This window comes from Pan troglodytes, chromosome 16 (assembly GCF_028858775.2).
Source record: "Pan troglodytes isolate AG18354 chromosome 16, NHGRI_mPanTro3-v2.0_pri, whole genome shotgun sequence".
NCBI lineage: Eukaryota > Metazoa > Chordata > Mammalia > Primates > Hominidae > Pan > Pan troglodytes.
Genome location: NC_072414.2, coordinates 68,209,335 through 68,228,517, shown reverse-complemented (window position 1 = coordinate 68,228,517; position 19,183 = coordinate 68,209,335). Strand labels below are relative to the sequence as shown.

Genomic DNA, 19,183 nt, shown 5'->3' with positions numbered 1-19,183 from the left:
CCATTTCCAGGACATTGAACTTACACTTGGATTGAACCAAAAGTAAAAAGCACAATTTATAACAACATTTGAATAAAGAGCCATGTTGATTTTGGTTTGTCAATTAGCACTTTTCTTTTTCAAGGCAGGAATTTTTGTTGAAATGCTTGGTAGTTGGACAGTGTAAGGTCAGTCAGTAGTAAGATCTATTGGCATTAGATTTTCTTTGTTAAGGAATGTATTTTAATATTTTAATTCTTTGTTTGAGATGGAGTTTCACTCTTTTGCCCAGTCTGGAGTGAAGTGGTGTGATCTTGGCTCACTGTAACCTCCGCCTCCTGGGTTCAAGCGATTCTCTTGCCTCAGTCTCCCAAGTAGCTGGGATTACAGGCGCCCGCCACCATGCCTAGCTAATTTTTGTATTTTTAGTAGAGATGGGGTTTCACCATGTTGGCCAGGCTGGTCTTGAACTCCTGACTCCGGTGATCTGCCTGCCTCAGCCTCTCAGAGTGCTGGGATTACAGGCTTGAGCCACTGCGCCTGGCTGGAATGTATTTTAATTCTTAACTGGCCCTTTTGCTAATAAGAATAATTTTTACAGTTGGCCATTAAGATTTTGTGATCTGTTGATATTTATAGTGGTGGCTTTATTTGTATATTTCTGATAGATGGATAACTAGGAACTTATCTTTTAATCATAGGTGGCACAAGATCTCTGTAAAGTAGCAGGCATAGCAAAAGTTCTGGTGGCTCAGCATGATGTGTACAAAGGCCTACTTCCAGGTGAGGTTTTCCAGTAGAAAAAAATGTAGTGTCTAAATTACGCTTGAATATATGAATATGAAAGTATTCCAAAATATTTTTTATCAAATGTGTTTAATTCTCAGAGGAACTGACACCATTGATTTTGGCAACTCAGAAGCAGTTCAATTACACACACATCTGTGCTGGAGCATCTGCCTTCGGAAAGGTGAGAAGGTTGAGAATGTGGAATCTGATATCACTGCTTGAAAGGGTTAGATTTCATTGTGCTGAAAGTGTGCAACAGACTGTTTATGTAGCCAATCTGGATTTATCTGAATTGATGTGGTAGTTTTGCTAAAATTTATTCTTTCAAAATTTTGTCATAATTTTCTGTTAAAACTACCATTTCCAGGTTTTCAAATTATGTTGTGGAGAAAACTCTAATTAGGCTATTATTTTAAAATTTTCTGCATGTAAAACTAATGCTGAATTCTGCTTGCATGTGAGAGAGAGAGTGAACAAGCAAGAGTCATTTCTATTAGTAGCCCATTTTAAGAGATGGTTTATTTGGATGGCTGATGGATATCTAGAAAAGCCAAATTTTATCTACGTGGGGAATTTGGAAAGGGCTTGTGGTGGTTGAAGACATCCTTAAGGTAAAGAAAGCTGTAATCTGATCATGTGCATTGTGATGTGTCTGAAGAATGAGTGTGTTATCAGATGGATAGCAGTCTACATAAAGTTAAAAATGGAGGGAGGAGTGTAATGGGAGCCTAAGACAAGGAATTCGTCAGTGGATTTTTCTTGCTCTCTCTCTGCGGCCGTGGATGTTATCTTAGCTCTCTTTTCTTTTGTTCCATTCTTAATAAGGTGTCATTTTTAGTCTTTATTTTTACTTTTTTTTTTTTTTTTTTTTGAGATGGAGTCTCGCTGTCGCCCAGGCTGGAGTGCAGTGGCGCCATCTCGGCTCACTGCAGGCTCCGCCCCCCGGGGTTCACGCCATTCTCCTGCCTCAGCCTCCCGAGTAGCTGGGACTACAGGCGCCCGCCAGCTCGCCCAGCTAATTTTTTGTATTTTTAGTAGAGACGGGGTTTCACTGTGTTAGCCAGGATGGTCTCGATTTCCTGACCTCCTGATCCGCCCGCCTCGGCCTCCCAAAGTGCTGGGATTACAGGCGTGAGCCACCACGCCTGGCCTACTGTTTTTTTTTTTTCGAGATGGAGTCTTACTTTCCTCGCCCAGGCTGGAGTGCAGCAGCACAATCTCAGCTCACTGCAACCTCTACCTCCTGGGTTCAAGCCATTCTCCTGCCTCAGCCTCCCGTGTGTAGCTGGGATTATAGGTGTGTGCCACCACACCTGGCTAATTTTTGTATGTTTAGTAGAGACAGGGTTTCGCCGTGTTGACCAGGCTGGTCTCGAACTCCTGACCTCAGGTGATCTGCCTGCTTCAGCCTAGCTCTGTTGCCCAGACTGGAGTGCAGTGGCACGATTGTAGCTCAACATACCCTCCAACTTGTGGGCTCAAACGATCCTCCTATCCTAGCCTTCTGAGTAGCTAGGACTACAGGTACATGCCACCATGCCCAGCTAATTTTTAAATTTTTTGTGTCGATATAGTCTCCCTATGTTGTGCGGGCTTGTCTTAAACTCCTGGCCTCAAGTCATCCTCTCATTTCAGCCTCCCAAAGTGCTAGGATTACAGACATGAGTCACTGTGCTTAGCCTATTTTCACTTTTAAAAATTGTAAAATAAGTTGTACACAAATACATCCTTATTAGGAAGACTGCATGTAAGTACAGCAGTGTGCAGAGCAAGGTGTCAAAGTCCAGCTTTCTTATTCCCAACTCACCCTCCCCTCTTTAGAAGTATAGCTGTTAACAATTGTACATTCTTTTAGGCCTCCTTCTATGGATTTTTAAATTACAGTACATGTACAGCTATATATTTTTTACTTCTAAAATGGGATAATATGGCATGAATTGTTTTGTGAATAGTAGCTTTTACTTAAGAGTATGACTTGGGCAGGGTGCGGTGGCTGACGCCTGTAATCCCAGCACTTTGGGAGAATTGTCTGAGCCCAGGAGTTGTAGCCCAGCCTGGGCAATACAGTGAGATCTCATCTCTACAAAAAAATGAAAAAAAAAAATTAGCTGAGTGTGGTGGTGCGTGCCTGTTGTCCCAGCTACTTGGGAAGCTGAAGTGGGAGAATTGCTTGAGCCTGGAAGGTTGAGGCTGCAATGAGCTGAGATTACACTGCTGCACTCCAGCCTGTGCTCCAGGGTGACAGAGCAACACCCTGTCTCAAAAAAAAAAATAAGAGTATGACTTTGGCTCATAATGTTTCTCTTTTTTTTGTGGCTGCATAAGATTCCATATTTAGCTAAGGACAGTTAACTTGGTTCCAGTTTTTTGCATTTATATACTTTGCTGCAAGAAAACATGGTCATGCATGTATCTGTGTAAACATGGGCTGGAATTTATTTACAATAGAGTTCTAGAGGTGAAATCACTGAGTCAAATGCTATGTAGTTAAAAAATTTTGATACCTATTACTTAATTGCCAACACTTGGTAGTATACATTTTTAACATTTTTTCCCCCAGTCTGATGGGTGAAATAATCTTTGTGGACCGTTCTGTCTCTGAGAGTTTTGATTATATATTGGATGATTTAAATAATTTCATGAGCCTTGAGTTTCCTTCTATGATGACAGTTCACCTAACAGAGTGTTAGACCATGAAAGGGTGTTTGTCATTAGCTAGATTTTAGTACTCTGGCCATGATTGCTATGTTGTAACAGATGGGAGTTTTGAGAATAAGGGTCACATAATAGTAGCTGGTCGTGCGGCCTGTAAATGGGTTTGGAATGAGAAACGTCTATCAGAAGAAGCCAAACAATTTGCTGTATGATAGTCCTTCACCAGCTGTGGTTTTGAGATAACACACTTTTATACTTGTCTGCTAGAATTTTAAAATATGTCATTTTTTATGCACAAAAAGAACTCAATTATTGCTTCTTCTTCCCAGAAACCATGCAGGCAGCTTGCTGGATGGGATATATTTTTAATAGGATAGATATCTGTGTACCATCCACCCTCATGACGTTTAGATAGAAGACCAGATCCAGGAAAACATACTTTTAAGTACCATGGTAAAATTTCTTGAAGATATGTTAAACAAGGGATAATGAAAATACAAAAGACATTAAATTTTGAGCAATTTAGAAAGTTCTAAAACTTTTAAAAGAGGCAAAGTCTGTATAACATAAAATTTGTAAGATAATCTGTTCAGCCAAGTAACTATTCCAGTAATAATTCCTGAACAGTTAAAGAAGGTGGTTCAGGAGGAGGATTACTTACTGAAGCTAGCTTTAAATACTGACAAATCTGGTTTTTAAACCAGATTAAGTAGGTGCTTCAGAATGGGCATGGTGGCTCATGTCTGTAATCCCAGCACTTTGGGATGCCAAGGCAGGAGGATCAGCTGAGGCCAGGAATTCGAGACCAGCCTGGACAACAACGCAAGACCCCGCCTCTACAGAAAAAAACAAAACATAAACCAAAAAATGAGCTGGACGCAGTAGCGTGCGCCTGTAGTCCCAGCTACTCAGGAGGCTGAGGCAGAATAATGTCTTGAGCCCAGGAGTTCAAGGTTACAGTGAGCTATGATCACACCACTGCAAGTTCAGCCTGGGTAACAGAATGAGACCCTGTTTCCAAAAAAAAAAAAGAAGAAGAAGAAGTAACTGAGACTTGGGGAACTGTGACTTTCCCAAGGATTCCTGCTACTGAGGACAAAGTTAGCACATGCATCTATTTCAGTACAAGCACAAGAACACACCTTTATTTTATTTTTGTTGCTTTTTAAATATGTACTACACAGGCTGTTCTTCAGGTTAGTGTTATTCTTTTCCTTTTTTTTTTTTCCTTTTGAGGCAGAGTCTCGCTCTGTCACCAAGGCTGGAGTGCGGTGGTACTATCTCAGCTCACTGCAACCTCCGCCTCCCAGGTTCAAGCAATTCTCATTCTCATGCCTCAGCCTCCTGAGTAGCTGGGACTACAGGCATACACCACCATCCCCGGCTAATTTTTTGTATTTTTAGTAGAGATGGTGTTTCACCATGTTGGCCACATTGGTCTCAAACTCCTGGCCTCAGGTGATCCTCAGCCTCCCAAAGTGCTGGGATTACAGGTGTCAGCCACTGTACCTGGCCTTCCTCTTTTTTTTGTACAATATCAATTTAAACAAAAGGTGAAATGTCTGCTGTGAATTTTTTTCTTTTATATACATTAAGTAAATGTATACAAGCATAATCTTTTTCAGTATTTGAGAATTTTACCACCCTTCTAAATTTGTTCTATCTTTTCTTATCTAAATTCAATAATCCACAACTGTCACACTTGGTAATTGATGTTTATTAAATTTCATATCTCATAATTCAATATATTGCATTAAGGTGGCTTAATATTGTAAAACTCATGAAACTCTTAATGTAGTTAGAGTAATGGTAGGTACTCAATCTCAAAGGCTATTTAAAAAGCTGTGCTTGAAGTTGTGTATCCAAAGGTGCACACGAAATATAAAATATTTGAATTAAAATTTCTACAGAATATGCATTTAGAATATGTCATTACTGATCATTTATAGTCTTCCATCACTATGTATGTGTGTTAACTCACTGCTTATTTTGCTTTTAGAACCTTTTGCCCAGAGTAGCGGCCAAACTTGAGGTTGCCCCGATTTCTGACATCATTGCAATCAAGTCACCTGACACATTTGTGAGAACTATTTATGCAGGTGAGTACTCAAGGAAGATAATTAACATGTTAAATTTTAGTGAAAAGCATAAATTAATCTTGAAGATAGAATTTTAAATCAAGCCATACAATTGCTTTAAGTGGACCATCTTAAAGGTTTCTGAGGAAAATTTTAGTCTAGAATTGCTGGTGGCCCTTGACATGGCATTCTCCCTGATGGATCGCAAACACAGATATTTCCTGCCTGTTTATTCAGTTTGCAGAGTGATATTTTCCTAGTGATCAATAAAAATTAGATTCACAATTTAACATATTTTGTAAGTGGTACCTGGAAAAGCAAAACTTAAAAAAAAATAGTATTCTCAATCTTTGCTGCTTCTACTTCATTTCCATCGGCATTAAGAAATTCATTTTAGCCAGCTGCAGTGGCTCGTGCCTATAATCCCAGCACTTTGGCAGGCTGAGGTGGGAGGATTACTTGAACTCAGGAGTTCGAGGCTATCCTGGGCAACATAATAAGATCCCATCTCAAAAATAAATAAATAAATAAATTAGCTGGGCGTGTTGGTATATGCCTGTAGTCACAGATACTTGGGAGGTGAGGTGGAAGGATTGCTTGAGCCAGAAGGTCGAGGCTATGGTGAGTTGTGATCATGCCACAGCACTCCAGCCTGGGCAACAGAGCAAGATCCTGTCTCAAGAAAAAGAAAATAAATTCATTTCAGTGTCTCTTCAGTTGCTTTTTGCTTAGCACACTGGTCTCTAGTGGGGTCGGAGAAGGCAGTGAACTCTTTGTTTTTTGCCTGATTAAAGTTGTGTATTCCAGTATGAATGGCTAATTCTGAAATTAGACTTTTCATCTTCCATAATGTTTGAGGGAAAATATTTTGTCATGGTTTAGGTTACTGTTAATATGATAGCTAATCCAGAGTGTCTCAAATCCTCTTAAAATCTTAGCACATTCATACCTGTTCTTTATGACCTATTGTGTTTTCAAGATATTCCTCCTTTAGCATGCATAGTAGCTACATTCTTACTAAGTTGTTGCAGCTCATAGTTTTGAGTTACTGATTGTATTGTTTTTGGAGAAGGAAGCTTTGTTCATATTCCTTTTAGAGGTGTAGTGTACCTTCTTAGTGTGGATGCCTGTTCGAGTTTCTTCCTTCTAGGTGTGGTAGTACTTGTCCTGCTTTTAAAGACATCCAGGGTTATACAAATATCTACTGATATGTTTCTTCACCGTTATGGTTCACTTTTTCCTATACTTAATAGAGTTACAAGACAACTGGTCAACAGTTATTTCTTGCCTTGTTTGTGAAGTAAATTCCAAGCATCAAAGGAATGCTAGTTTTGTTGCCTTTTGCTGTTGCTTTTAAGAAATAGATTGTATGTTTCAGGAAATGCTCTATGTACAGTGAAGTGTGATGAGAAAGTGAAAGTGTTTTCTGTCCGTGGAACATCCTTTGAAGCTGCAGCAACAAGTGGCGGTAGTGCCAGTTCAGAAAAGGGTGAGTGTTCATTTGGAGTTTTTTTGTTTTGTTTCTTACTTTTTTAATTCATAGACTGTATTATAATAAGAGATGACCTCTGCCTGCATTTCTAATGAATAGTATTTGAAAGTTCAATTTAAATGATATTCCCAAGCTTATACAAAAATAATAAATATGTATAACTTACATCTTTTTCACATTATCTTTGGTACTAGGATAGTTGCTTTGGTAGATCAAGGGAGTGGGAGACAGAGGATCTATTAAGATTAAGCTTTTTTACTCTTGTCACTGTTTCCTATTATATTTGGGTGATTCAGTATAACAGAAGAATGTAATAGGAAACGTGTGGAGGGTGTCACACTTTAACATATATAGTGTCTTATTTGAACCTCATAGAAAGAAAGTTATTCTATATTCAGACTCAGAGAATTGAATGATTTCTGGAGTCATACAGCTAATGTGGCAAAGGCTGGAATCTAGTCTCCATAAGTCTTTCCATTATCAGAGAGAATTAATCAGGAGCACCGAAAATTCACAGTAATTAACTTAAATTTCGTGAAATTATATACTTGTGTGTTTCTCTTGAAAATAATTCTTGTTATAGAACTTGAAATCATAGTCATTGTTTTATTATGTATTAATGTATGCAGCATCAAGTACTTCACCAGTGGAAATATCAGAGTGGCTTGACCAGAAATTAACAAAAAGTGATCGACCAGAGCTAACAGGTGCCAAAGTGGTGGTATCTGGTGGTAAGTGAAATATTAATCTTAAAAGATGTAAATTGAAAATACTTTGATTTTTTTTATTTTTAGTATTTATTTTAGAAGTACACAGATCTTTTTCAAATGTAAGAAGTTGGGAAGTTTGGGATATTATTCCCAATTAACCAATTAGGAAAATGAAATTATGAGCATAATACACAGTTTGGGGTTTCTGTTGCACACCTAGTCACTGGCACCAGAGGGAGCATGGTATAAATCTTATCTGCATAGCTTTGCCACTTGGTGCCATCTTATTGATGGGCTTCCATGTATTCTGCAGAGTATGGTTGGCTTCTGAATTATAGATAGAACTGGCTGGAATTTCAGGGCCATCTTGTGTATAATTCCTACCCTTCTTTCCACTTGGAAAGATTTCCAGAGTTGTCCATGTCTTTGTGTATAACTCTTTAAAAAGTTTCTTAACATTTAATATCAAAACTGTTAATATTGCATAAGACATGCTTATTTTTGTACATCATGCTCCTTGTCTTTAAAAACAATGATTTTTTTATGGCCCACTGACTAACTTTTTGAAAAAATAAGGACTGTTATGCTTTTTAAATCCTTGCAATTAAACATCCAACAAAATAATTAAGCTTTCAGACAGCCTTCTATTGCAAGTATCATTGAGAAAAAAAATTTAATATTTTGAAGTAATATATGGAGTTTCGCTCTTGTTGCCTAGGCTGGAGTGCAATGGCACAATCTCTGCTCACCGCCATCTCCACCTCCCGGGTTCAAGCGATTCTCCTGCCTCAGCCTCCCGAGTAGCTGGGATTACAGGCATGTGCCACTACGCCCAGAGCGGTGACTCACACCTGTAATTCCAGCACTTTGGGAAGCCGAGGCGGGTGGATCACCTGAGGTCAAGTGTTCGAGACCAGCCTGGCCAACATAGTGAAACCCCGTCTCTACTAAAAATACAAAAAATTAGCTGGGCATGGTGGTGGATGCCAGTAGTCCCAGCTACTCAGGAGGGTGAGGCAGGAGAATTGCTTGAACCTGGGAGGCAGAGGTTGCAGTGAGCCGAGATCGCACCATTGCATTTCAGCCTGGGCAACAAGAGTGAAACTCCCTAAAAAATAAATAAATAAATAAATAAAAATAATAATTTTGTATTTTTAGTAGAGACGGAGTTTCTGCATGTTGGTCAGGCTGGTCTCGAAATCTTGACCTCAGGTGATCCGCCCACTTCAGCCTCCCAAAGTGTTGGGATTACAGGCGTGAGCCACCAAGCTGGGCCCTGACTTGTTTATTCACTTATTTATTCAAGAAATGTATATTGGTTATCTGTTTTATGACAGGCTTATTGCCAAGTGCTGGAGAAACAGATGAAAAGGCAGAATATTCTTCCTCTCGAGGAGTTTAAAGTCCTTGAGATGACTCCCATTCAAATAATAACTTTATTCAGTCATTCAGAGAAATTTATTGAGCATCTATTATATGTAGAGTTTCGCTAAATATTGCAGATATGGCAGTGACCAAGATAGATATAGATCCTGAAATTAAAGAGTTTTTATTCTAGTGGGGAAAAAAACTCATATTAATTACACAATTAGTTAACTAGTTAATCATAGTAGTGTTGAATGCTTTATAGAAGTATAGGAGTGTCAGAGGCCAGATTTATAGAGGAGGTGACATGCTTAATATGGCAGTTACATAACATGAAAACTTACTCCAGTATATAAAATAGCAAAATTGTTCCAGAATGTATTTGATGTTTGCCTAATTTTTTTTTTCATCTTTTTAAATGAGGTCGAGGCTTGAAGAGTGGAGAGAACTTTAAGTTGTTATATGACTTGGCAGATCAACTACATGCTGCAGGTAAAGTTATTTTCCTTAGTAGAAAGATATTCCCTTTTTGTTGGAAATATTTTTTCTTCATTATTTCATTTTTGTGTAAGTCTTTCAACCCTACAAATTATTTTACTTTCCGGATTTTTCAGTTTTTCTCTCTGAACCAGTTTTTCTTAAGCCTCCAAGTAAATGGTATATAGCATTCAGTGAGGAGAAGGCCTCCTAGTATCTCTTACATTTGCCTAATCTTAGTAGGTTTTTTTTTTTTTTCTTCACTTAAAAAATAATGAAATGGGCCAGGCGCAGTGACGCACACCTGTAATCCTAGCACTTTAGGTTGCTGAGGCAGGAGGACTGCTTGAGCCCAGGAATTTGAGACCAGCCCTAGCAATGTAGTGAGACCCCATCTCTACAAAACGTTTAAAAATTAGCCAGGCATATTGGTGTGTGCTTGTAGTCCCAGGTACTCAGGAGGCTGAGGTGGGAGGATTGCTTGAGCTTGAGAGGTGGAGGCGGCAGTGCACTGTGGTCGTGCCACTGCGTTCCAGTCTGGGCAACAGAGTGAGACCCTGTCTCAAAAATAATAAACAAAAGACAAAATAATGAAATGTTAGTTTCAGTGCCTACTTCAGATTCAGGAATACCCTGGTTTTTCATCTTTTTTTGGTGGTCTTAATATAACTCTTATACAAATAGAAATACATTTAAAGTTTTTAAGTTTGTAGTTAAAAATATAGAATTGTAGTTAACCATTTATAGGTAAGGTAGAACCTATTGCTGAAAGTACATTGATGAGAAGGGAGTGATGTTTTTTGAAAAACCAAAAAAATTTAAGCCAGGCACAGTAGCATGTGTCTGTAATCCCAGTTACTTGGGAGGCTGAGTTAGGAGGATTGCTTGAACCTAGGAATTTGAGACCAGCCTAGGCAACCTAATTGAGACCCTGTTTTGAAAAAAAATGTCTTTTTAAAAACATTTGATTATTTTTGAATTATACAATCACTACAATGAATATATATTAAAATGTCCCAATTCTGTCATCTCACCCTCGTTTTAAGACTTTAACATATAACTTTCCAGGGTTTTCCTGTAACTTTCTGTGGTTTTCCTGTGCGAAATTTCTATTATATAACACGTGTACCCATAGAAACAGTAATAGTTTTGTCAGAATAAAGGCATTATATTGACACTGTATAATCAGATGGTAGTATTTCAGGGTTTATTTTCATTCATTCTTTCTTCGAACAAGTATTTATCAAGTGTCTGCCATATTCCAGGTACTATTTTAGGTGCTATTAGTTTATTTTGGCTACAGTAATAAGTTAATACAAACTTGGTGGCTTAAAGCAACAAAGTTTTTCTCTCACAGCTTTGGAGGCCAGAGATGTGTTGAAGTGTTAGCAGGGGCCATACTCCCTCTGGGGGCTCTAGAAGATAATCTGTTATTTTCCTCTTCCAGCTTCTGGTGGCTACTCTGATATCCCTGGGTTTGTGGCCACATCACTACAACCTCTGCCTCTGTCTTCATATCATCTTCTCTGTGGGACTGCATTCAGTCTCCTTCTGTGTCCCTCTTATAAGGATACATGTCAGGCGTGGTGGCTTATACCTGTAATCCCAGCACTTTGGGAGGCCAGGGTGGGCGGATCACCTGAGGTCCGGAGTTTGAGACTAGCCTGGCCAACGTGGTGAAACCCCATCTGTACCAAAAATATAAAAATTAGTTTGATGTGGTGGTGCACACCTGTAATCCCAGCTACTTGTGAGGCTGAGGCAGGAGAATTCCTTGAACCTAGAAGGCGGAGGTTGCAGTAAGCTGAGATTGTGCCACTGTACTCCAGCCTGGGTAACAGAGTGAGACGCTGTCTGAAGAAAAAAAAAAAAAAAAAAAAAAAGGATACGTGTAATGGCATTTAGGGCCCATGTAGATAATCCAGGATAAACTCCCTCTCAAGATCCTTAGCTTTATATATATCTGCTGCCACGTAGGTAATATTCACAGGTTCTGGGGATTAGGATGTGAATATATCATTGGAGGGGCCATTTTCTTGCCTACTACAGACACTTAACACCATAGATTAGTAAATAATATAATATGGGCCAGGCGTGGTGGCTTACGCCTGTAATCACCTGAGGTCAGGAGTTTGAGACCAGCCTGGCCAACATGGGGAAACCCCGTCTCTACTAAAAAATACAAAAATTAGCTGGGCGCAGTGGTACGTGCCTATAGTCCCAGCTACTTGGGAGGCTAAGGCAGGAGAAACCCTTGAACCTGGGAGGCAGAGGTTGCAGTGAGCAGAAATCATGTCACTGCACCCTAGCCTGGGCAACAGGGCGAGACTCTGTCTCAAAAAAAAAAAAATGTTAGAGAATCGTAAGTGTTAGGGAGACTAATAGGATGGGTCATGGGGGGTGGAGAATTGAAGGGAAAGATTGAAGTTTAAAATAAGATAGCCAGATTTGGCCTTAATGAGAAAGAGACATCTGGCTGGGTGTGGTGGCTCATGCCTGGAATCCCAGCACTTTGGGAGGCCAAGGCGGGCGGATCACTTGAGGCCAGGAGTTCAAGACCAGTCTGGCCCACATGGTGAAACCCCACCTCTACTAAAAATATAAAAATTAGCTAGGTGGGCGGATTTCTTGAGGCCAGGAATTCAAGACCAGCCTGGCCGACATGGTGAAACCCCACCTCTACTAAAAATAAAAAAATTAGATGGGTGTGGTGGCACGTACCTGTAGTCCTAGCTACTCAGGAGGCTGAGGAGGGAGGATCACTTGAACCATGAGGTGGAGGTTGCAGTGAGCTAAGATTGTGCCACTGTACTCCGGCCTGGGTGACAGAGACACTGTCTGGAAAAAAAAAAAAAAAAAAAAAAAAAGACATCTGAACAAAGGTTTGAAGGAGGTGAGGAAGCAACCCATGAGGAGATCTGGGGGAGAGTGTTCCAGACCAGAGCAACTAGTAAAGTGCACAGAGCCTGTCTAACGCAGGAACACATCTGGCCTATTTGACGAATAAGAAGGAGGCCAGTGTTGGAATGGAAAGTGCAAAAGAGAAAGTAGCAAGAGATAAAATTGGGAGGCAACACAAGACCAGATCACACAGGGCCTTATAGGACATTGTAAAGAGATTGCTCTTTCTCTGAATGAAATGGGGAACCATTTCAAGGTTTGAGCAGAAGAATGACATGATCTAACACATTTTTAAAGGATCACTTTGGCTGCAGTTTTGTGAATAAGCTGTAGGGGGTAAGTACAGTAATGGGGAGATCAATTAGCAGGCTATATCAGTCGTCTAGGTGGGAGATACTCATAGTTTGGACCAGGGTAGTTGCAGTTGATGTGGGGAGAAATTGTCAGTTTTGAGATATATATTTGAAGGTAGAGCCATCAGGATTTACCGACAGATTGGATGTGGATTATGAGAGAAAGTATTTTTCCTGGCGAGTGGTAGGATGGAGTTACAGTTAGCTGAGATAAGGAATATCTCGAGTGAAGCAGTTTCCAGGGAGAGATCAGGAGTTCAGTTTTGGGCATATTAACTTTTGAGATATCTAATAACAGACATCTGAGTAGACATGTCAGTTAAGCAGTTGGTATAGGAATGTGAAGTTCCATGGAGAAGTTTGGCCTAGAGGTACATATTTGGGAATCAGTTCATTTGGATGATATTGAAAGCCATGAGACTGGATGAAATTACCAAGGGAGGGAGTGTAGATAAAAAAGAGGTCCCAGGCCAGGTGCAGTGGTGTGAGCTTGTAGTCCCTGCTACTCTGGAGGCTGAGGCAGGAGGATCTCTTGAGCCCAGGAGTTTGAGGCTGTATTGTGTTATGATTGTGCCTGTGAATAGCTACTGCATTACAGCCTGGGCAACAGAATGAGACTTTGTCTCTTAAGGAAAAAAAAAAAAAACAAAAAAACTCAGGACTAAGCCATAAACCCTGTATGATTGAGAGCTAAGAGAGAAAAGGAGAAAGAAGACCAAAAAGGAGTGATAAGTTAGGCTAGACAACCAGGGCAGAGGCTATGTTTTGGAACCCAAGTGGAGTGTTTCATTGAGGGGGGAAAAAATTGATCAACTATGACACACACTGCTAACAGGTCAAGGATGGTGAGGATTGAAGATTGACTATTGGATTTAACCACTTAGACATCATTGGCCACTGAGCAGTTTCAGTGGAGTGATGGAAGCAAAAGTCTGATTAGAGTGGGTTTAAAAGAACAGTTCTGGCCAGGTGCAGTGACTCGCACCTGTAATCCCAATACTTTGGGAGGCCAAAGTGGGAGGATTGCTTAAGCCTAGGAGTTTGAGACCAGCCTGGGCAACACGGCAAAACCCCGTCTCTACAAACAACATCAGAATTAGCCAGGCATGGTGGTGTGCACCTGTGGTCCCAGCTGCTTGGGAGGCTGAGGCAGGAGAAATCACTTAAGCCCAGGAGGTTAAGGCTGCAGTGAGCTGTAATTATGCCACTGCACTCCAGCCTGGGTGACAGAACAAGACCCTCTCTAAAAAAAGAAAATAAATAATAAAAGGCATAGGTAGTGGTTACATGGTTGTCTTCACTGTATGGTAATGCTCTTGAGCAGCACATTTGTCTTTTTCTGTATGTAGGTTATATTTTAATGAAAAGGTTTTTAGAGATAGAATGGGAGGGCTGGAGTTGGAGACAGTGAATACAGATAACTTTTTGAGGGATTTTGCTATATAGGGAAGCAGGAAAATGGATGGTAGCTAGAAGAGGAGTCTGGCCAACAGGGGGACTTCATAAAGCTGGGACAGGTAATAACATGCTTCTATGCTGATGGGAATGCTCCAGTAGAGAGGGAAAAGTAGTCATATTTTTTCTCTTCACTTTTTCCCCTTCCCTTCACATACTTTTTCACTTCACTCAAGGACATCACTCCCTTATTCTCCCTCAGTAATTCTCCCCTGAGGGAAAAGTCAGAATTACTGGAGTGATGTCCTTGAGTAGACAAGAGACAATGTGGACATAGCTGCAGGTGGTGGGTAGATGTGTTACTTGGAGCATGTGGAAATTCTCTTTTGATCTTTTCAATTTTTTTCAGTGAATAAGAAGCAAAGTCATCAGCTGAGAATGAGGATGCTAAAGAGGTATAGGAAGTTTGAAAAGAAGAAAATATATGAAATTATAGTTTAGGAAACAGCTAATGAAAGGACTGGGGGAACTTAGTATAACTGCCAGGAATTAAGGTTTATTTATTTAGAGGAAAATATACTTCACATGGTTGGATATTTGGATGTTTTCTCCAGTAATGCTGAACTACAGGAGAAGAGCTATGGAAAAAGTGGAGAGGTTGCTTAATCAGCCAGAAGAGGGAGGTTTTTCTGAGTGAATGTGGTGATATAAGAGGAGAACAAGGAAGTTGAAGGCATAGCAAAGGAATGATTAGAATGTTTGATCATAGAATTTAAGGTGGGCAAAAACAAGAGGACAATGGGGGAGAGTTAATAGAATTGTAGATTACAGTGGGGTCAGAGGAATGTTGGAGGTGAATGTCAGCTGGAAAGAGGAGGTCAGAAAGACTCTGAAAATTGAGAGTATTAAGCAATCTTGGTAAAGAAAATGTCTAGGATATGATCATGGGTGTGGCTGAGGTAGGGTGGTGGGCAAGCTCACTGGAGGAGAGTTGTTCAAATCTCCAAGTGTTGAAATCTCCAGGAATTAAGATAAGACTAGTGTAGGTCTTTTGGTTTCCAGTCTGGCATATAAGAAGCTTGGAAGTCACTATTCTGTCCTAACAACAAGTAAAAAACTGAACAAACTGAAGAATCAAAACTCATCTTAGATCCATAGGAGAAGTGAGGTTGCATGGCAAACTGCTGTTCCCCAAACTGGAGAGACCAACAAGCAAATACAGATAATCACAACTTCCCAGAGCAGAAACCCAAAAGTAGTAACCTCCACAGGAGCTGGTGGTGGGGTAGGGGGACTTGAAGTCTTGTTGATGAATTGTTGGAGGTTCCGTGTTAAAAACTCCAGGTGGGCAGGGCACGGTGGCTCATGCCTGTAATCCCAGCACTTTGGGAGGCCGAGGTGGGCAGATCATTTGAGGCCAGGAGTTTGAGACCAGCCTGGCCAACTTGGTGAAACCCCATCTCTACTAAAAATACAAAAATTAGTTGGGCGTGGCAGCACGCACCTGTAGTCTCAGCTACTTGGGAGGCTGAGGTAGAAGAATCGCTTGAATCCTGGAGATGGAGGTTGCAGTGAGCCAAGATCGTACCACTGTACTCCAGCCTGGGCGACAGAGTGAGACTCTGGTTTTTTGGGTTTTGTTTTTGTTTTTGTTTTTGACAAAAAACTCCAGGGGTATCCAGTGTGAGGTCCCAACATTTTTGTGAATTTTACCTTCAGGAGCTATTCCACATGGTGAAAATTAGAGAAAAATCACCTCATGCTTCCGACAAGGGGACGGGAAAGGGAACCATTTTAAAATATGCCAGAGCATTCTGTTCTTCTTAACAAGGTCTGATCTCCTTCAGGAGGAACTGTTTAACCAGAGATTAACTTGTGGGGCTTTATCAGAGCCTAACTGACCTGAGGAAAGGTAAATACTCAACTTCAGCCATTCTAGCCATCCTGTCCCACCTAAGGGAGAGAGAGGAACTGAGAAGCATGTGTAAAGTTCACAGTCTCAATATGGTCTTATTGAGGTATGGTCTTAGTAAAAGACCAAGACGTCACCATAGGACTGTAGAATGCTTCCTTTCCCCCAACACCTTACCACCATGTAATAAAGGCTTATTGACAGCACTTCCTTTTACCCGTGTACATCATGTTGGGCTATCAAGAAAATATTGCAAGATATACTAAAAGGTAAAAGACAGTTTGAAGAGACAGAGAAAGCATCAGAACCAGACTGAGCTGGAATAATCAGACTGGAAATTTAAAACAACTGTGATTAGTATACTAAGGTCTCTAATGAATAAAAAGCAAGCAAGATGTGCAATATAAGCAGAGGGCTAGAAATCCAAGAAAGAAACAGAAATGCTAGAGATAAAAAACATTGTAGCAGAAATGAAGTATACCTTTTAAGGACTTCTTAGTAGACTGGATATGGCCGAGGAAAGAATCTCTGAGCTTTAGGATATCTCAGTAGAAACCTCCAAAACTGAAAAGCGAAGAGAAAAATAACCAGAAAAAGAAAAAAAACAAAAAAAAACCCCAAAAAACCTGAACTGTAATATAATATCTAAGAATTGTGGAACAGTTTCTAAGAGTATAACGTGTAATGGGAATACTAGAAGGAGAAGAGAGAAAGGAACAGAAGCAATATCTGACTGAGGATTTCCCCACATTAATGTCAGATACCAATCTACAGATCTAGGAAGCTGAGAGAACACCAAATATGAGAAATGCCAGAAGAACTTCAACTAGGCCTATCATTTGCAAACTACAGAAAATAAAAAATAACAAATACTGAAAGAAGCCAGAGGAAAAAATCCACCATACCTATACAAGAGCAAAGATAATAATTAGATCTGATCTCTTTTCAGAAACCATGCAAGCAGAAAGTGTAGTAAAATGTTTAAAGTGCTGAGAAAAAACACCCACCAATGTAGGATTTTATACCCTGTGAAATTATCCTTTAAAAATGAAAGAAATAAAGACTTTCTCAGACAAAAATTGGCAGAATATGTCATAGACTTACCTTGCAAGAAATGTTAAAAGTTCTTTTAGAGAGAAGGAAATGATAGAGGTCAAAAACTCTGATGTATATAAAGCAAGTGAGAGCATTGAAGAGGGAATGAGTGAAGGTAAAATAAGTTTTATTTTTCTTAATTGATCTAATAGGTAACAGTTTAAAATAATAACATTGTATTCAATTACATATGCTCATGTATTACAATTACTTATGTGCTCATGTATAAGTGAAATGAATCACAATGTAAGAAACAGGAGATAGGAATTAGGATTATCTTGCTATTAAATGGTACTTGCACCACCTGTGAAGTAGTAAAGTGTTATTTGAAAGTGGACTTGGATTAGCTGTAAATGAATATTGCAAACTCTAGGACCAGCACTAAAGTAAAACAAAAATACAACTAATAGCTAAGAAAAGAGACAAAATGGAATTATTTAAAATGCTCAGTTGGTGGAAGACAAAAATAGGAAAAAAGAACAAGGGCAACAAATAGAAAACCGTTACAAATATGGTAGATATTAATCCAACTGTGTCAGTTATTACTTTCAACATCAGTAGTGTAAATGCACCAATTAAAGATAAAGATTGTCATAGTGGATGAAAAAGTAAGACCCAACTATATGGTGTCTACAAGAAACCCACTTTAAATATAAAAATACATATACGTATAAAGTAAATGAGTGGAGAAAGATGTACCATGGTGATGCTAATTGAAGGAAAGCAGGAGTAGCTATATTAATTTCAGATGGAGCCAATTTAAAGTTAAGTTTTATTAGGTAAATAAAACCTGAGTTTTAATACACTTAAAGTTTTAAGTTCTAAAACTTACATTTTAATAAAACTTAATATAACTTAAGTTTCGCTGATATTGGGCTCCATATTCCAGAAATCACAGTGTAAGGGTCAGGAATATGGGAGATTGGTGCAGGTTAGGGAGCATGCAGAGCATTATGGGGATCAGTGTATGGGTTATGAAGGATAACCTTTGAGTTTGGGGCTTGTGGGGACAGACATAATGAAGGGCAGGGTGTGATTAGTCCTGGCTGACTCAAGATGGTGGTGAGGCTGTGCGTTTTTGGAGGTGGTTAGTTGTATTGTCTGTGGCTCCCTCTGTCCTTTTCAGCTTGAGATGAAGAGGCCTGAGGCTCATTCTTGACTCCTGCTGGGGAAGGGGTTGTTTTACTCCAAGTATAGGGCTCATTATTGACTCCTGTTGAATGAGAATAGAAAGTCTGTTAAATTTTATTTGTGAATTTGATAGCAAATACTGATTAAACCTTCATCTTGTTATATGAAACTCTTTATCCAGTATCTTCTCTTTATAGTATTACAAGAGGTAATATTGTAAAACCTTTCTTCAAAACTTGTGAAGTTATTACTTAAAGGAGCATTATATAATGACATTCTAAACATTATAGTGTAAATTTTATGACTGCCATTTTGATAAAGCATGCAGAAGAGTTAAGCCCAAATTAAAATCTGAAATACTTGGGTATAAAAAGAAGTTATTCCTTGAAGCTTTCTGTATAAAATATACTAGTACTTAGAATTCTAAATCAATGTCTTTGTTTACAGTTATCAGTGAATATCCTAACTAGCTGAATAATAGAGCTTGAAAAAAATGACAAATATTTTTTCCCCTTAGTTGGTGCTTCCCGTGCCGCTGTTGATGCTGGCTTTGTTCCCAATGACATGCAAGTTGGACAGACGGGAAAAATAGTAGCACCAGTAAGTATTGCAATAAAATATGCTGTGTAAAATGTTATGGGGGATAAGTACTGTATGTATTTGTTGAACAGTGATCTCAGTGATTTACCTTACTCAGTGTTCCTGAGCAGTTAGCCAGTACCATGGTGAATATGTCATTTTCACAAGGTCTGTGTAGTTCTTTGTCTCAGTAAAATGCCCAGCAGTTCTTAAATCCAGCTTATTTTTCAAGTATTTTAAAGCAGTGGAACATTTTATCAAATTAAGTCATA

General features: G+C 39.4%; 1 protein-coding gene across 4 annotated transcripts in view; it reads left to right on the top strand.

The window, feature by feature from the left end:
- Positions 1 to 19,183, top strand: part of ETFA (electron transfer flavoprotein subunit alpha) — a 98,597-nt gene that overhangs the window by 18,154 nt on the left and 61,260 nt on the right. For all 4 annotated transcript variants that reach the window (XM_510690.8, XM_016927245.3, XM_001146852.8 and 1 more), the window contains 7 exons: positions 681 to 762; positions 867 to 949; positions 5,423 to 5,522; positions 6,880 to 6,990; positions 7,623 to 7,724; positions 9,492 to 9,560; positions 18,850 to 18,932. In XM_510690.8, coding sequence (XP_510690.2) covers positions 681 to 762; positions 867 to 949; positions 5,423 to 5,522; positions 6,880 to 6,990; positions 7,623 to 7,724; positions 9,492 to 9,560; positions 18,850 to 18,932 — 630 coding nt within the window. The remainder of the gene's footprint in view (positions 1 to 680; positions 763 to 866; positions 950 to 5,422; positions 5,523 to 6,879; positions 6,991 to 7,622; positions 7,725 to 9,491; positions 9,561 to 18,849; positions 18,933 to 19,183) is intronic.